This window comes from Merops nubicus, unplaced genomic scaffold (genome assembly GCF_000691845.1).
Source record: "Merops nubicus isolate BGI_N331 unplaced genomic scaffold, ASM69184v1 scaffold3198, whole genome shotgun sequence".
NCBI classification, from domain to species: domain Eukaryota; kingdom Metazoa; phylum Chordata; class Aves; order Coraciiformes; family Meropidae; genus Merops; species Merops nubicus.
This window is the reverse complement of record NW_008627545.1, coordinates 28,408-45,301: the sequence shown is the minus strand read 5'-3', so window position 1 is coordinate 45,301 and position 16,894 is coordinate 28,408. Positions and strand designations below refer to the sequence as shown.

The window sequence follows — 16,894 nt, the reverse complement described above, 5'->3', positions numbered from 1 at the left end:
CCCAAATTTGTCAATATTTTATTTCTCTCATTAAAAACTAAACTTGCAAAGACTGAAGAGACCACTGAGTCAGCAGGTGTAAACCACCTTTGCCTTACTTAAATCGATTTCTGCCAGTCAAATACTGTTACGTTTGTGAGTGTCCCCTAAGGACAGGTAGGGTAAAGGTTGCCTGGTGCAAAGTCCTAATTTCAAGGGAAATTTTCATGTTCTGCTCTTTGTCGGGGCATTGACTTCCAAATCACACACCGACATGCCTCTGATCTTTCTGAAGGTGAGTCACAGTGCAACTTGTATGTCTGAGGGCTGGGGTCAGATCTGCAGTCTGTGGATCACTCCTGACGATAGCACGAGATGTTCTCTAATCTCCTGCCAGGGGTTTTGTTTTAAAAAGAGTCTTCTTTATTAAAAAAAGAAGACTTTGAGCTATTAAAAACAGAATGCGGAGGGGTTTGTTGTTTGGGTTTGGTTTTGTTTTTTTGTTATTCATGCTCTGCTGTCGATTTGCAAGTATAATACAGTAGGAAACGTTACCTTGAGCTTAGTGGCTTTAAACGCTGGGTTAATTTACGCTGGGAGCGCAGCTCTCGGTGTCAGGCGATCTTTTCTGCCAACACAAGCACTCAGCTGAAACAACAGCTATGACTCAGTTGTCAGCCAACGCTGCTTGAATTGATTCAGTCCGAGTTCAGATTTAGCACATAATCATGTTCAATTTGATCCACTGTGCTGCCTAGAGATAAAAGGGTTGAAAAAATAGATTTAGCTTATGTCAGTCTTTGTGGTGATGTCATTGCCATGAGAGATGGAGCAGCGCTGTTACTATGCTGTGCCTGCTCAGTCGGTGGGTGTACGAGGGGAAGGCAAGGAGCAACTCCACTAAGTGCAAAGAGCTTGTGTCGGAAGCTTGCAGTTACTGTCAGCATTGAAACAGAAATTTGGACTCTTCAGTTGAAGATTTTTCTTTTTTTTTTTCCCCCCTTCCAATCGTTTGTTACTCTGAGGTTGCCTAACTCTGTGTACAGAAGGGGGGGATGCCAGCCCGGAGCATGGACTGCGATGTCTCCACTCTGGTTGCCTGTGGGGTTGATGTGGAGGTTTTTGCCAACCAAGAGGTTAAGGTATGCACCTACAATTCTTTTGTTACAGATGCTTCTTAGAAAAGCCTTTGGGAGCGATAGGCATTTGTATGTGGCACTTCAGAATAGGGAGGCAGAGGAGATTCTGCTGCAGTAGTACAAAATCTGTTAATTAGGGGAGAAAAATATGGGAAGGAGACGTGCCTGCTGTGTTGTGATAAGCTGAAAGAATAGGCTGGTGTTTACTCTTTAATGATATAAGGAATGGGTTATATAACTGACATCTGTGCATGTTTCGTGTTCATAACAAACCATTCAATGTTAATTGTGTTGAGATATTTTTAGTCCAGTGTCGCTTTTTAGATCAGCCTTGCTGTAAATGTTATTTATCTCTGTTGATAACCTTCAGATATTTTCACTCAGTTGAACAGTAGCTGTTTCTTTTCTTCAGGTCCAAATCATGTATACAAGTATAAATTCATTGTGAAGGGTTAAAAGTTTGTAGCAAGTATTTTGAAGCATCTGAAATGTAACAGAATACAAAAAAGTTGTGCATCTTGCATATCATACAAATACCTCAAAACCAATGCTTAAATCTAAGGCTCGATGTGCTGGGCTCACAGTCTCTTAATTAGACTGCTGCTGCAAAAAAGTCATTGTGTGTAATTGTTTATGGTTGAAATCAATTATCTTTTTAATTTATTCCCATATCACTGCAAGAAAATCACTGCAAATTAAGTTTGAAAAAGGAATTTTAAATATGCTTTTCACAGATCATCTGAAAGAGCTCCTAGGTGTAATACACTGATATTCAGCAGTTTATTTAAAGGACAAAGGTACAGACAACATTAGTTTCTAATCTGATTGTTCTTAGTATTGAAATAATGGAACAGGGGAAGAAAGGATTTAGAGATTAGAGGTCAAATTTTGAACCCCTCTTCTGTCTGAGTCAAAGACTGACGGTAGTGGAAATATCTGGAAATAAACCCACTTTCATTTGCAAGAGGTTATTATGATCTTTATTTCCCTGTTAGTTTGTTATGAGGGGATATGATTTATACTTTGTGCAGATGCTTTTGTGTTGCCACCAAGAGATCATTCTTCATTTAGGAAGCTTTTTCTTAACAGTTTAATACTGAATTTAGAGATGAAATAGTGAGTGATTCAGAAGGATGATTCAGGTGAGCAGTCTTGCCTGCATAGGAACATGTTTCCTGGAGTCTTTTGAAGTAGTAAAATATTTGTCTGCTTATTCTTTGTTTTTTTTTTTCTTCTTGAGAATGTATTTTTTAAATTTACGAGCTGCACCTGCATTGATAGGAGCTTGTACCTGGAGCAGCTGCCTTCCAGTCTCTGGTCCATGGTCAGCATACGACTGCGTGAGAAATTAAAGTTGTAGCGGTCGTCCTGTGTCATATGACAGTAGCAATGAAAAAGCAAAATTTTGGCTTCTATGAAATCAGCAGAAAGCTTTCCATTGCGTTTGCTAAGATTTAGTTTGGCTCGATTTAAGCTACAGCATCTGGAAAGTGTGGCCGAGGAACATGGGATAAAAGAGAACAAAAGGGTTCCAGGGACATTACAGGAATTGTTCTCTTTCATGTTAGCTGGACTTTCTGTACTTTGCTTTGCTTAAAACTGCCTCATATTTCTTTCTTTCTTTCTTTTTCTTTTTTTCTGCTATCTCAATTAAAATGTTGAGTGCAAAGACTTTTGCTATATTTACAATGGAGACTGCACTGCAGACTGCACTGCAGTTTAGAAAATGGTAAGTCTACTTTGAAGTTGTCTGGCTGAGATGCTAGCAGCAGCCTGTCCTTGGTGACCCACAGCTCACTGCAGACTAATTTTCACTTAGTTGACAAGAAGCTGGGCTGCTTCCAGTGCCCAAGCCCAGCTGGCTCTGCACTGCTCCCCGGCCTTCTCCACGCAGCAGGCTGCAGCATGGGCACCCTCACTGGGGAAGTTTCAGTGCTGCTGATATTTCAAAGGTGGAGACATCTGCTGCTCTTTGCTGCTTCCCAGAGTTGCAGCCAAAAAGAATAAAAAAATATGGTTTTTTTGTCTGTAAAGTGAGTTCACTTAAAGGTGGGTTTTTTGTTGACAGTATGATCACAGAATCACAGAGTGGTAGAGGTTGGAAGGGACCTCTGGAGATCATCTTGTCCAACCCCCCTGCTCCAGCAGGGTCACCCAGAGCAGGTTGCCCAGGATCGTGTCCAGGTGGTTTGGAATCTCTCCAGAGAAGGAGAGTCCACAACCTCTCTGGGCAGCCTGATCCAGGGCTGTGATTTGTGCCTGTTGCTTCTTTTCCTGTCGCCAGGCACCACTGAAAAGAGACTGGCCCTATCCTCTTGACACTCAGTCTTTAGAGCTTGATCAGCATTGACCAGATCCCCTCTTGAGTCTTCCCTTCTCCAGGCTAAACAGCCCCAGGTCTCTCCGCCTTCCCTCATCAGGGGGTTGCTTCAGTCCCCTCACCATCTTCCTAGCACTCTGCTGGACTCTCTCCAGTAATGTTTATGTTGCCTTTGATAGGCTGATGGGAACACCAAGCTTTAAGGTTAAAAAGGAAATTTCTGAGAAGAAATGGTGAAAGTTGAAGAAAAGAGCAAAAGCAAGCACAACAATCCTGCCTTCTCCCCCTCCCCGATCTCCTGTGTGCAGCTCTTCACCCAGCCCTTCTCCAGGTCAACTGGCACAAGCAGTATTAGAAACTGAAGTGTAGGCTGTTGTCCTTTCAGCTTTCTTCTGCAGCAGAGCTTTTCACGTAGGGGAAAGGGGTTTTTTTTTAGGGAACCTGGCTGTATGAAGGCAATGTTCCTTCACTGGTGGAACAGATGTATGAAAGATCTGATCAGGGTGGTACTTGATGAGATTGGTTAAAATGAGCTGTTAGTCTGGTATCGGTAGCTCCCTGATGTCAGAAGGGATTGTGGTTTAGGCTTTAGGGTATGCTTGCAGCATAGCTTACTTGATTCCAGTGTAGGGTTAGAACTGGAGTGAGGCTTTGGAGAAGGGTGCTGGCTGTGCTGAGCCGTCGTTGTCCCGCTCGCAGCGTCTGGGTTGGACACGCTGGGGAGGCTGCCTGCAGCCCGCAGGCTGAGAGGAGGGGGGACAGGAGCTGCTCAGGCCTGCAGTGGAAGAGCTGGGTGTGTGTTTGGGCTGTCGAGCAGAAGCTCCTGCAGCAGGTAGCAACGTTCCCCCTTGAAGCTGGCATCACTGCTGAAGAGGCAAAGGCTTGCAGGCCTTGGAGTGGAGTGAGCTGTTGAGCTTATTGCTGCTTTTTCACCTGTGGAAGGGACCTTATTCTGTAGACATCATACTCTTAGCAACTAGCAGACAGGCTCAGAAATACTCTTTTTTCTTTTTCTTTTCCCCATTTGGCCTCTGGAACAGGAGAGCAATTACTTAGTACTGAAGGCAAAGCTTTTTCCTTTCAGCATGTGGAGTGGCTCATCCTTTCAACAAACAGAGGCTTGTATGGATGCCCTGAAACTGGCAGCTGGCCCACAGCACTGACACTGTTGGTTTACCATCCATGAACCCACCCAACAGGCCTTTCGTTTTGGGTCAGCTGCTGCTCTGAATTGTCTTTTATAATCCAAAAACTGTGTCAGGCTCATCAAGATGCTACTGACTGTACAGCGATTGTGTATGGGAAGCTTAAGAAGACCACCATAAAAATCATGAAGTGCAGTTCTGCTTTGAAGTTCACCTGGAAAATTAAAATAATTCTTCTGGTCCCTCTAGATGATAATTTTATGTAATGATGTTTGTAGCTTAAGCAATTAGTTAATATCGTGTTTATTTCTAATAGAGAAATTCCAGACATCACTGAAACGGTGGAAGAGAATTTAAACTCACAGTTATTACTGTTAGGAAGATAATCTTATGTAATTAATTCTTCACGTTCTCTCTTCAGTTATGTTGATATGCACCATTCTGCCAGGCAACAAGGTATGACTGGGACCATGAGGCACTACTGCAGCAGAGAAGGAGTGCTAATGATCCAGACTGATCAAATCTGTATCTAAAGACAGTGAGGTAAAAGTGACGTGGATAGGAACATCTTAATGCAGGGTAAAACCAATGTGGACATGAGGCAAGCAGCAAAGAGAAATAGTAGAAATAGTTTCACTGGTTTGGTCACGTAGCTTTGGGGGATTAATCCCCATTGGAGCAGGATCTCTGTCGATCTGTAAATTCATTACTAAGATCAAATGCTCCAGTGAGCACACTGCTAATACTAGTTGTTTGGAATGGATGGTTTGGACATCAGTCATTGCCCTACAGTTGCCTTTGAGAGGTTTAGCAGTCTAACATTGTGTCTAAAAGTCTAGAGTCTAGAGGGTAAAAACATATCAGGCTCTTGTGTTTTTTTTCCTCTCTGCTTCAATTCTTCATTTGTAAAAGCAGCTTTGTCACAGAGCTGTTCTGGGGTTTAGAGTTTAAGTGCTGTAAGATTAGTGTCAAGTGAAGAAAGCTCTAGAAAAAGGAAGGAGAGTTGATGCTCCTCTGGGTACCACCAGCTGCCCAGTGACAGAAAACATGACTGCCAGCAAAGTTCCAGGGTTTCCTTTCTCAAAATCTTCTCCTTAGCCACGTGAGCTTGATTTGTGGGAAGAGGCTGTTGCACAGTCATAAGACTCTACAGACTGGGGCTATAAGGAGGAAATCAAACAACAGCATGACTGCTAAAAATACCCTGATGGCTTGAAAGGACTGCTTTGTAACTTCTTCTGTTAGTATTTTCTGCCAGCAGGTTGAGGGAGGTGATTCTGCCCCTTTACTTCAATCAGGTGGGACCCCACCTGCAGTGCTGTGTCCAGTTTGGGAGTCCTCAGTATAGGAAAGACATGGACCTGCTTGAGCATGTCCAGAGGAGGGCTACAACAGTAAGCAAAGGGCTGTCACACCTCTCCTATGAGGACAGGCTGAAAGAGTTGGGGCTGTTCAGCCTGGAGAAGAGGAGGCTCCAGAGAGACCGTCATGTGGCCTTCCAGTACCTAAAGGAGCCCTGCAGGAAAGATGGAGAAAGATTTTTTTACAAGGTCATGTAGTAATAAGACAAGGGGCAACTGTTTTAAAAGGAAAGAGGGTAGATTTAGACTAGGTTTAAGGAAGACATTTTTCACTGTGAGGGTGGCAAGACACTGGAACAGGTTGCCCAGAGAGGTTGTGGATACCTCGTTCCTGTGGGTGTTCAAGGCCAGGTTGGATGGAGCTTTGAGTAACCTGGTCTAGTGGGAGGTGTCCCTACCCACGGCAGGGGGGTTGGAACTAGAGGATCTTTGAAGGTCCCTTCCAACAGAGACTATTCTGTGATTCCATGGGAAGCAGATACGTGTCCAGAGAGATACTTTCCACTTGTAATTTAATGGCAGCCCTGTTACCTCTGCTCTTCAAAAGGTCCCAGGAGCTGTAGTGCTGCTTCCAGCAGGCTGACCCTGCTGCATGATTTCAGTGTCAGCACTGAGGGACTCTGAGACAGCAAAGCTGGGGCTCATGCACAGTGCTACTGCAGGCTGAGGCACTGCCCCAGCCTCTGTGACAGAGGTCTCCAGGCTTTGCCTCTGGCCTTGTCCTTCTAACAGCCCCCCTGTGAAGGCAACTGAACACGTTAAGAAGTTTCCAAAAATGACATGATACGATGGTGAGACGTGTAAGGGTCATGACTCTATGACGTGCCCTTTGGGCATACCTACAGTTATTGGTAATTGCTTTTCCCTGGACTGGCAGAAGGGAATGCTGTGGTTTCACCAGAGGTGGGGGGCAGCTGCAGGTGCTCTCACACGTGTGGACATGGCATGCTTGCTGCTTGTCACTTGTCACCCTTCCAACACCCACAGTGAGCAGCAGAACAGGTCAGAGGTCTTTGCTTTCTTTTTGATCCTCCTGCCCATTGGAAATCACTTGGAGATACTTCCTTTTTATCAGGATAAGTAGGTAATGAGCTATTTGTGGTCAGATAAAAGTCAATCACAGCTGGAATATGTTGCTGGAAGGTGCAGCGTTAACCCAAGGCAGGTAACAATACCTTATTGTGGACCTTGCAGTTATACTGGTAAGTGGGCCAGCCTGTGTGAGGAGCAATGAAGAGAGGATGATTTTCTTCAGCCCATGTGAAGAATTAATCAGTACAGCTGTAGACTGAGATACTTTTAATACAGATGAAGTGTGATACTGTTTGTTCATTGAATATTTACTTTGGTTAGAATTCCCAGAAGACCCGAGTGCGGGTGAAGTCCCCAAATTCTTTGTTTTTTTCAGAAGCAGTTTTTCAAGGGCACATTGTTTCCAGGTCTGTTGTGTTCTAGTCTCGTTCTCCTCTGAAGGTACTGTAGGTGTGCACTGTTTCGTCTCCAGGTTTGCTGCTACTGTGTGCTGCTGCTGAGCAAGAGCTAAGCTGTGATACTGAGCTGGTTGGAGGTTCTGAGGCAGAGCTCTGCACCAGCCTTGCTATGTGTGTATCTTTAATAAATGGTTTTGCACACAGACTAATTCATACACTTTATGGTCAGACAGTTTTTCCTTTAATGTTTTCTAGGTGTGATTGTACCAAAGGCATTAAATAATCTGCTTAGATCTGGGCGTTCATGTGCTAAGCACCATATTTGCTTTGGAAGATATTACCAAATCATATGCTGGAATGCAACCAACTGTGACAGTGTGGTCTTGAGCAGTAAATTCTTCCTTGGTGAAGAGCTGATGAACAAGAAGAGTGCCACAGTTTATCAAACACTTGGCTAACACACAAGCTTCCAAGGTCCAGAAACTGCCCAAGCTAAGCCTCTAGTCACTGCCCAGTTGCTGCAGGATTTTGTGGTTTCCATCTACATATTTATAGTGATGCCAAGACTGTCTGGAAGGGCTTTTCCTGAAAATTTCCTCCTTTAATATGGCTGAGTGTCAATAAGCACTTCCTTCTAAATGCCAACAGAATTAAGATTTTTCCTGTGGGAGACTTCTGGGACTGTACTGCCTAACCCTCCTTCAAGTAACTGTATTTATTGACTTCCTAGTGTTCAGTCTTGACTCCTTTGTTTGTTGTAGATTATAAAAATCATAGAAATTTTTTTTGTTTTTTTTTTAAGGACCTTCAAAGGTCATCTAGTCCAACCCCCTGCAGTGAGCAGGGACATCTGCAACAGAGCCCCATCCAACCTAACCTGGAATGTTTCCAGGGATGGGGCTTCTGTCACCATTCTGAGCAACTTGTGCCAGTGTCTGACCACCCTCAACATAAACAATTTCTTCCTTATATCTACTCTAAATCTCCCCTCTTTTAGTTTAAACCCACTATCCATTACCATGGATCATACAGAAAAGCCTCAATTGCTCCTGCCTTGAGGCATAACAGCTCAGCTACCCTCTGCACTAACTGCAGTGTAGGATATTATATGTTTATTTTTTTCTAACCAAACAGTAAACTCCTTTCCTTTTTTTTTTTTTTTTTTTCCTCATTGCACATTCAGCCATCAAGTTTGGCTCCAGTCCTTGGCTTTCCATCTAGAATGCAGTTGTTTTGTTCCTGTTAATTCCTGAGCGCTGGCTGGGCCTGTGCAGAGCTGGGTGCTGCAGCAGCACCTCCGTGGCAGTGTTTCTGTACTCCTGGAGCTGCTAAAAAACTTCAGAGTGGTTGTTAGAGATAAGTAGAAAGTTCCAAGTATGCCCATTTGCAGATGGAGAACTAAGGAGCCAGGAAATGTTTTCTTATTAGGAAACTGGGTTGGAATATATCAAAGCTGGTGTAATTAATAATCCTTGTTTATAATAATCAGGTTCTGTAGATGTTCAGTCTCAAATGCTGTTTGGGCTCTAGACTCTAGTTCCAGAGAGCTTTGTTTAGTTACTGGCTGGTTTTGGTGGGTGGGTGGTTGGTTGGTTGGTTTTTATTAGCTCAAACTTGCTACCTTTCAGAATCTGCCTGAGATTCTGGTGGCATCTGGATGGAGAGATGGACTTGATCTTGTAGGATGCCTTCATATTTAGCATGAGAAATGTACTGCAGCACAGAAGAGCTTCCAGTTTTGCAGCACCAAATAGTCCTATCTGCTGAGATGATAGTCCCTGAGCTGAGGAACACAATGACCCTGTTGTGCTCAGAGCAGTATCAGGCAGCTCTGCACAGGAATTTCTTCAGCTCAGTTTGTCACTTGCAGAAGTATCTGTCTGCTCCATGTATTGCAGTGGGTAGTCTTGCTATGTTGGCCATAAAAAGTGGAGGCATCCTGACAGCTGCATCGTGCCACGTGAGTTCTGCCTTGCTATACCCATGTCGTGGCCAGAGAAGTGGTAACCTTGCAGAAATCTCATTTCTCCTTAGACTCACATAGGTCAGAAGTGCTGGTGTGCAGGCAGAGGAACAAATTCTGACAAAACAATTGCTAATCTTCTCAAGAGAGGGAATTCCCTTTATGGAGGAGATAAGGAGAAGATTGTTTTGTTAGGTGGATAAGTCTTACTCCAAGTTTCAAGTTTCATCCCCTTTTGCAGTGTATTCTCTAGCCTGATGACAAGGTTCATTCAGTTTTGGTTACTTTTCCATGTTTCTTAGAGAAAACCAGTAACTAAACCAGTAAGAATACAAACTTTTTAATAATTAAATAATTAGAATTTATTCTATATATCCTAGGGAATTTGTCTCTGTAGCTGTTGGTTTGGTCTGGATCCTTCTTAGTTTGGGTGTTGAGGTCATAGGTCCTCTGAGCTGTGGTTTCAATCTGAGGGAGGAGCAAAGGAGTTGATTGTTCAAAAAAGTGTCTGAAATTAAGAAGGGGAGCAAAAGGGTTTCAGAGGAGGGGGGTCAGGATGATCATAGGGGTTTTTGGTCTTTTTTTTTCCTCCACCAGAAGTGCCTCTGTGGTGCAAGACCAAGAGTGGAGAAGACTAGTGGAGGCTGGGGCAGGGAGGTAGGTTGTGGCAGGCCTTCTGATGGAGTGGGTGACAGTGGCAGAGAAGCTAGGATGGAGTGGGAATTGATGAAAATAAGGATCATCAATGGAAGACCAAGGTGAGAACAGATGGCTTTGATGTCTCATAGTGTAGTGGAATGTTTTAAGGACTTAGAGAGCAGAAGAGATGCTGGCAAAACCTGATGAATATCCATAATGGTCTAAAAAAGGAGGACTTCATGACAAAGCTTTCACCAAGCAGGTGTTAGCATCACTGAAACCTTAGGTAAATTAATCCTGACAGCTTCCTACTTTCCTGAAAGCATCTTCCACAGGCTTCTGTTCCACCTCCAGGGAATAAAATCCCTTTGTGAACTGTTATTCTGGGCTGCTGCTGCTCTCCTTTCAAATCCCTTCTCAAAACTTTTTGCTGTTAAAAGTCTTACAGGGAATTAAATGACTGAATGTGGCTACACTAAGCTACATGTACATGCATATGACAGAAGATACTTTGTAAACCCTACCAAAAAAAAAAATAATCTATTATCTTTTAATACATCTTATTCCTACCTTCTCTGTCTTCCTTTCTTTTTCACCATTTTGGAATGCAGGGAGGAATTGTGTGGCTTCCCTTAATGTTTTTGTCCAGTGTGGTAGATGACACTAAAAATAAATAACAATATTTTCTAAATTGTTGAAAGCATCCAAAGAATAAGTGATACAGTAAGATGTGATATATAAAATTATGAGAATGTTCTTCTGGGTACTCTTCTTTCAGCAAATGGAAGTAAGTAATTTTTATTTGATTTTTGATCTTGACCTTAGCAGTTAAGGAAGAAACTATAATGACAAGTACTTTGGTGAAAATTATTTTGACGTAAGCTTTCAAAATAAAGGAAGTCTGAGATCAGATGGACAAGGAAAGTTATTGTTTTAAAAAGTGATTTTCAGCAACCTTATGCATCTGGTAAATAGTGTCTCTTAAGAAGATTATCTGAGAGACCCAGAAGTGCGTGAGAATTAGCAGTTAAGGAGGCACTTTTGAATGCATAATGGAGATTATCTGTCCTGATGCAAAGGACAGATGGGACGTACATTAAGAGACTGTTATGGCTAGATCAGATACTTCTACTGCTTTACAGCAGTTTAAGGATCTATATATAAAGTGAAAACCAAGTGTGCAAAATCACAAAATTCATTTCAGTTAGCAGAGGATTTAAATAAGGACAAGGGAAGTCTTGTGATGCATGAAAAATAAACTGAAAACAATGGGCAGATCCATTAGCAGCAAGATACATAACAAACAATGTGGGGAGGGTTCTGGTATGACTGATTTCATGTGTGTTATATAAAGTGCTTGACAGATAATCAGCTAAATTGATAGGAAAAAAAAAACAGCCCTAGCAGTGGCCAGAGCAGAGAAAAACTGCTAAAAATACAAAAGTAAGACACTTATTCAGGTGTACAGGACCTGATAAAATCTACCAGAGAATTCTTTATGATATAGTTGAAATAATCTTTCTATTACTTGAAATTATCTGTGAGAATTCACAGATTACAGAGAGACTGTCAAGGAGGGCAGATGGGAAGAAATAGCATTTGTGTTTAAGAGGAGGAGGGGGGGAAAGGCCTGGGGAATTACAGATATTTTATCTAACTGGAATTTTGGCAAAAAGTTTGGAAGTACTTTGGAAGTAATTAGGCCTGGGTTGTCTAGAGCAAATCATGTCAAATCAATATGCCTTCCTTGTTTGACAGGGCAACTGACAAGTGGGATAAAGGAGATGTGGAAGGTAGATATTTTGACTAAAGCTTTCACACTGGTCAAGTAATTTTCGTAAGTGACCTTCAGTCTAAATAGAACTTCTATAAGCTGAGTGCATAGTTGTTTAAAATTGTGTAAAATAGAAGCAGTTTGTTCTCAAACAGTGGAGACAGTTAAGTAGATAAGCTCTGATGATTCTTCCTGGAACCAGGTTGAGATTAATGACACTAGTCAGCACAGAAAAACCTTTAAAAAAAAATATGGATGACACCGTGCTGGTGGGACAGGGTCAAAATTCTGAACAACCTTCAGCTGAGCAACAGGATGAAATTCAGTGCAAAGGAGTACACCTCAAAAAGAACCAAAATCACAGCTGTTAAAAGAAATTTCTGTCTAAACAGTTGTGTGATGCAGATCTTGAGTTACAGTGTATTGCAGTGAGCAGTAGTCAGCAGTGTCACTCCTCTGTATTCACACCAAATGTGGAATCATGGAATGGTTTGATTTGGAAGGGACTTAAATATCATCTAGTTCCAACTCCGTTGCTGTGCAGGGACTAGACCAGGTAGCTCAAAGCCCCATCCAACTGGCCTTGAGCCTTTCCAGGGAGGGGACATCCACAACTTCTCAAGGCAACTCATTCCAGTGTCTCACCACTCTCCTTGTAAAAAAAATTATTCTTTATGTCCAACCTCAGTCTACCCTCTTCTAGTTTAAAACTGTTACACTTTGTCCTGTCATTACAGGCCCTGGTAAAAAGTCTGTCTCCATCTTTCTTATAGGCCCCCTTTAGGTATTCAAAGGCCACAATGAAGTCTCCCTGTAGCCTTCTGCAGGCTGAAGAACCCCAACTCTCTCAGCCTTTCTTCACAGTGGAGGTGCTGCAGCCCTCTGATCATTTTTGTCACCCTTCTCTGGACCTTCTCCAACAGGCCCAAATCTTCCTTACACTGAGGGCTACAGAGCTGGACACGGTACTCCAGGTGGGATCTCATGAGAGCAGAGCAGAACAGCAGAATCACCTCCCTTGACCTGCTGGCCACACTTCCTTTTATTCAGCCCAGGATGCAACTCCCTGCACGTAGTCTCTGGACATGGGGCAGACAGCACATTATCACTTGTCCTCTCTTTGGTTCGTTGATGCTGGGCTGCCATGGCCAGTTTTTAGCGTGCTTTAAGAAGCAAACTCAGACAACTGGAGAGCACATGGCAAAGCTGCCAGAATGTTTGAAGCTTAGCAAAGTGGCAGAGGTGGAAGCCCTTCTGGTGGTGCCATTGCAGCAGTCAGACTCTTCTCCTAGCTCATGATTAGTGGGGTGGGGTTATTCTGCTCCTTGAAGTCGTTACAGAGACTGAATTTGTGGAATAAAAGCCTAGTTCCACTCAGTGCTTGGATAGTGGTTTGCAAGAGGCAGATACTTCCTGGCTCTGTTGTGCAGCTGGCTGAAAGCTCTCGAGTTGTGGTGTTCATGAGCACATCATTGCTGTTGAGTGGCAGTTCATTAGTTTGGGTTCTGTGCTAATGTGGCTGCTGGTTGGTTTAAGTTTCCTGTTGCAGGTGCACCCTTTGTCTCTTCAGGCTCGTTAGACTTTTCAGATGCACATTATTTTGTCTAAAAATGAGATTTTTGTTTTGCTATCTTGTTTACAGATGTGAAGAAGAAACCTACTGCAGTGTGGAAGGTTGTACCTTTATCTTTAGAAACAGCTGATTATGGTAGAGGGATTCCAGGGCTGTGTGACCAGCTTTCTGCAGGTGGCTGCTAGTCCTTCAGCCATAATCTGGGAACTGTTGAACTAAAAAGAATTCTTATTAATCACAGTGGCTGGGAGCAGAGCCAAATGCTGGGCAGTAACAGTAATGAGTATGCTGCTTACATTAGACAGAAGTAAATTATTGGCATACTTAAAATTTTAGAGGTTTGGGAAGTTGATGCATTTTTGTCTGAATTTTTTAATAAGGTAATAAAGAGGAAAGATGTTTAGATATCTATTTCTTGCTTTTAGAGCAGATAACTAGACTGAAACTCTTGAAAAAATGTAGTGATTTAAGCTACCTGCCCACAGTTTTAACTCCCAAAGTAGTGATATTTCCTGGGGCAAGGGAAAGAGTTTGTTGTCACTAGGTATTGCCGAATAAAAACATTTCCTTGGCATACAGTCACAGTCCCTAGAAAGGAGAATCAATGCATACTGCATCCCAGAAAACCAGACAGAATATTTTTGAATGTTACTGGCTTGGTGTTTGCTAAAATTTCTGCTTTGGCTTTAAGTATATCTATTGTATAGTTCTATAGTTGATAGAGTTTTATAGTGAAACAGACGCAGAGCAAATGGACATTAAGAATTTTATGAAGAAATGGTCTCGGATAAGGAGAATTTACTTTGGGAATAAATAATTGGTGTAAGTGTGAAAAAATATAATTAATAGGAGTATGCACTTGTGTGTACAATGGAGTATGTGGCTCATAGTATCTGCAGATTGGTCTATATTGAACTGCTCTATCTTGAGGCCACTTATCTATAGGAAGGGCCCTGCCTGATTTATTCTCCCATAAACGTTTTCCATCAAATTTGAGGTTTGTACGTAGGAAGTCAAGATCTACTGCATTGCTGATTTGAGTACCACTTAGAGAGAGTCTGTGGACTGTGCTGAGGGACTTGTAGGTTGAAATTGTTCACTTTTAGCTGACCATTTGTCCTTCTTAATTAAATACTAGCATCCCATACTGACTAAGTACACAGTTTTCAGTTGAAATTGAAAAGTGTGAATTCTGTTCTTAATGCTGGAGCTGATGCTGCTTCTGCCCAACATGCAGATTTGCAGCTGGATGCAGGAGTTGATCATGCATCAGGCCAAGTGGTCTGGGAGACCCTCTGACGTTAGAAGATGGAACCTCAGTAGTGAACAGGTTGCTTCCCTTTGTTCTCTCTGACTCGTTCCCCCAAATTTGGTAGTCCCAGGTCTTCTTATGTCACTTAGAATCTATTTGCACCGAAAAATAGGTCCTGCAGATTTTTACAAGACTTGTCATAAAAAGAATAAAGTCTACATTCAGTTTTCTCTCAGCTTGCCAGTCACTGGGCTTGTTGCCTTCTTACTGACTGCTCTGGATACGAGCTTCTGTGAGGAGCAGCTTCAGTTTCATAATGCCAGTCCAATATCTTTTTAATACCATGCTGTTACTGATATATTTTTTCACAACAGGAAATGAAAATGATTTTGATAAAGAGCAGTGCTGGTTTTAGCTGTAAGATAGGATTAGTCTACTTTCCAATTCTTGTTTCCAAATAAAATCTGTGCCAACTGGAAATTATCCAGCTGGTTGAAAAAGCGACATGGGAGCAGTTTGGTCAGGAATATTTTCTTTTTCACCCTGGGGTTTCTTCCATCTGCCTAATAAAACAATTATGTCATGGTAAGACTTAAATGCCCTCTCTGTGTCCTGTCTGGTAGTGGACAGCACTAGTGGCTGTTGAGGCAGGTAGAAACCATTACTTCTTTTTCTGCCTCCGTGTACCTGATCCAGAGCCCGGGTCTGTCATCTCAGTAACCCCTTCTGGGGTGCTGGGAAGCTGCTGACCAAAACCTCTCTTCTGGCCTGCACAAGCCCAATTTTCTGGCATGTGCTAAAGTCTTGATTTCATTAGGTACAAGAACATAAAGTTCCAGCGGCTAATTAAGCATTGTGGTATACATTGAAAATTAAAATATGCTGTTGCAATTTGTTTAATTGGGCAGGTAGATCAGTGTATGGCATTTCTTTGATTCTTCAGCATCTGTGTGGCTTGGGATCCTGGAGTCCTCTAAAAATTGGCACCTCTGATGGGGGAGAAAACAGCCTCTCCAAATGTAAAAATATTTCAAGCACTTTTTTTTTTTTTTTTTACTAAGGCTTATTCAGACTGGAAAGCTTATTCATTTTTTTGTAGGACACTGCTGAAATGGGTGTTACAGTGACAATATCGAAGCAGCATGGAGGGAAGAGTGTTTTCATCTCTGGTTATGCAGATGCTTTCCATCCATTTTCTGCCATGATCTGCAAAGTCAAATTCACAGATGAAGCTTCCAGAGTGGTAGCAGCATTAAGATCAGTTATACCCAGCAGATTTTATAGCTCATCTGAGGGCACCAAATCAGGGAATGTGGGCAAAATACTTGCAGTCTTTTGTAGTTCTCTCTTTCAGTGCAATGTATAAATATTATAATTTTAGACTATGGAAGTTCTGCCATTTGAAGTTAGGAGGAACAGACTGTTACCTGTACTTACCTTTTTTTTTTTTTTTCCAATTATTTTGAAAATATATATACACACGCAGGTTGGTTTTTCAATTTCTGATACCACAATTCCTGTTGTGAGGAAAGTCTATCTTATGACAAAAAAAAAATTTTTTTTCTCTTCAAATAAATGAATCAAGCTCAAATGTCTTCTTATGAACAATTACTGAAGGAAGAACTACACAAAGCATATTAGGTTAAAAAGAAAATATACATAAAGAATTGCTGATGAAGATGGATTTTCACTGGCAGGCTACAGAAGGAGACTCTCATGAGTCACGAAAACCTTTTCTGGAAATAATTTTGCTTAAGAGGTTGCAGCAGCTCAATGTATGCTTTTCTGGATCTCTCAGTTTAAAAGAGATGCCATAGTTCTGAGCTATGTTTTAAGGGTTTTTTTTTCACTTTATTTTCTTCTTCCATTATCTATTTTTTTTTCCATGTAGACCACTCCTCTATTTTAAAGTGACATTAGGAACTAGAGCAAGTTAATGTATGTTAAGAAAACCATATTGATCTCTGCTGCTTGGTGAGAGGTTGACAGGGCTTGCTGCATTCCCCAAGCACAAAATGCAGAAGGCTGTGCTGTGTGTGAGCACCTCTCCTGCCACCCTGGGCCCTGCAGTCCTGATGTGGCCCAGCAGGCAGAAGCTGTTAGAAGTGCATGGGTCGGGTGGTGTGTTGCTGTGTGACCTGAGTGCTCCTGTTCCATCACCCACACTGAGCTGGATGTGCGGGACACAGAACAGGTCAGCATGTGTCTGAGATGGGTCCTGGGGGTTCCTCATATCCCTCTGTGTGTCTAACTGTAAGCAGAAAGCCTCCTCTGTGTACACCTTCACTCTTCCAGCCCGAGGATGATGGTTTTCTTAGT

General features: G+C 42.3%; 1 protein-coding gene across 1 annotated transcript in view; it reads left to right on the top strand.

The window, feature by feature from the left end:
* Positions 1-1,034: 1,034 nt before the first annotated feature.
* RCAN2 (regulator of calcineurin 2) overlaps positions 1,035-16,894 on the top strand; it is a 36,470-nt gene continuing 20,610 nt past the window's right edge. The window contains exon 1 of the mRNA XM_008946330.1: positions 1,035-1,121. Within this exon, the coding sequence (XP_008944578.1) occupies positions 1,035-1,121 (87 nt within the window). The remainder of the gene's footprint in view (positions 1,122-16,894) is intronic.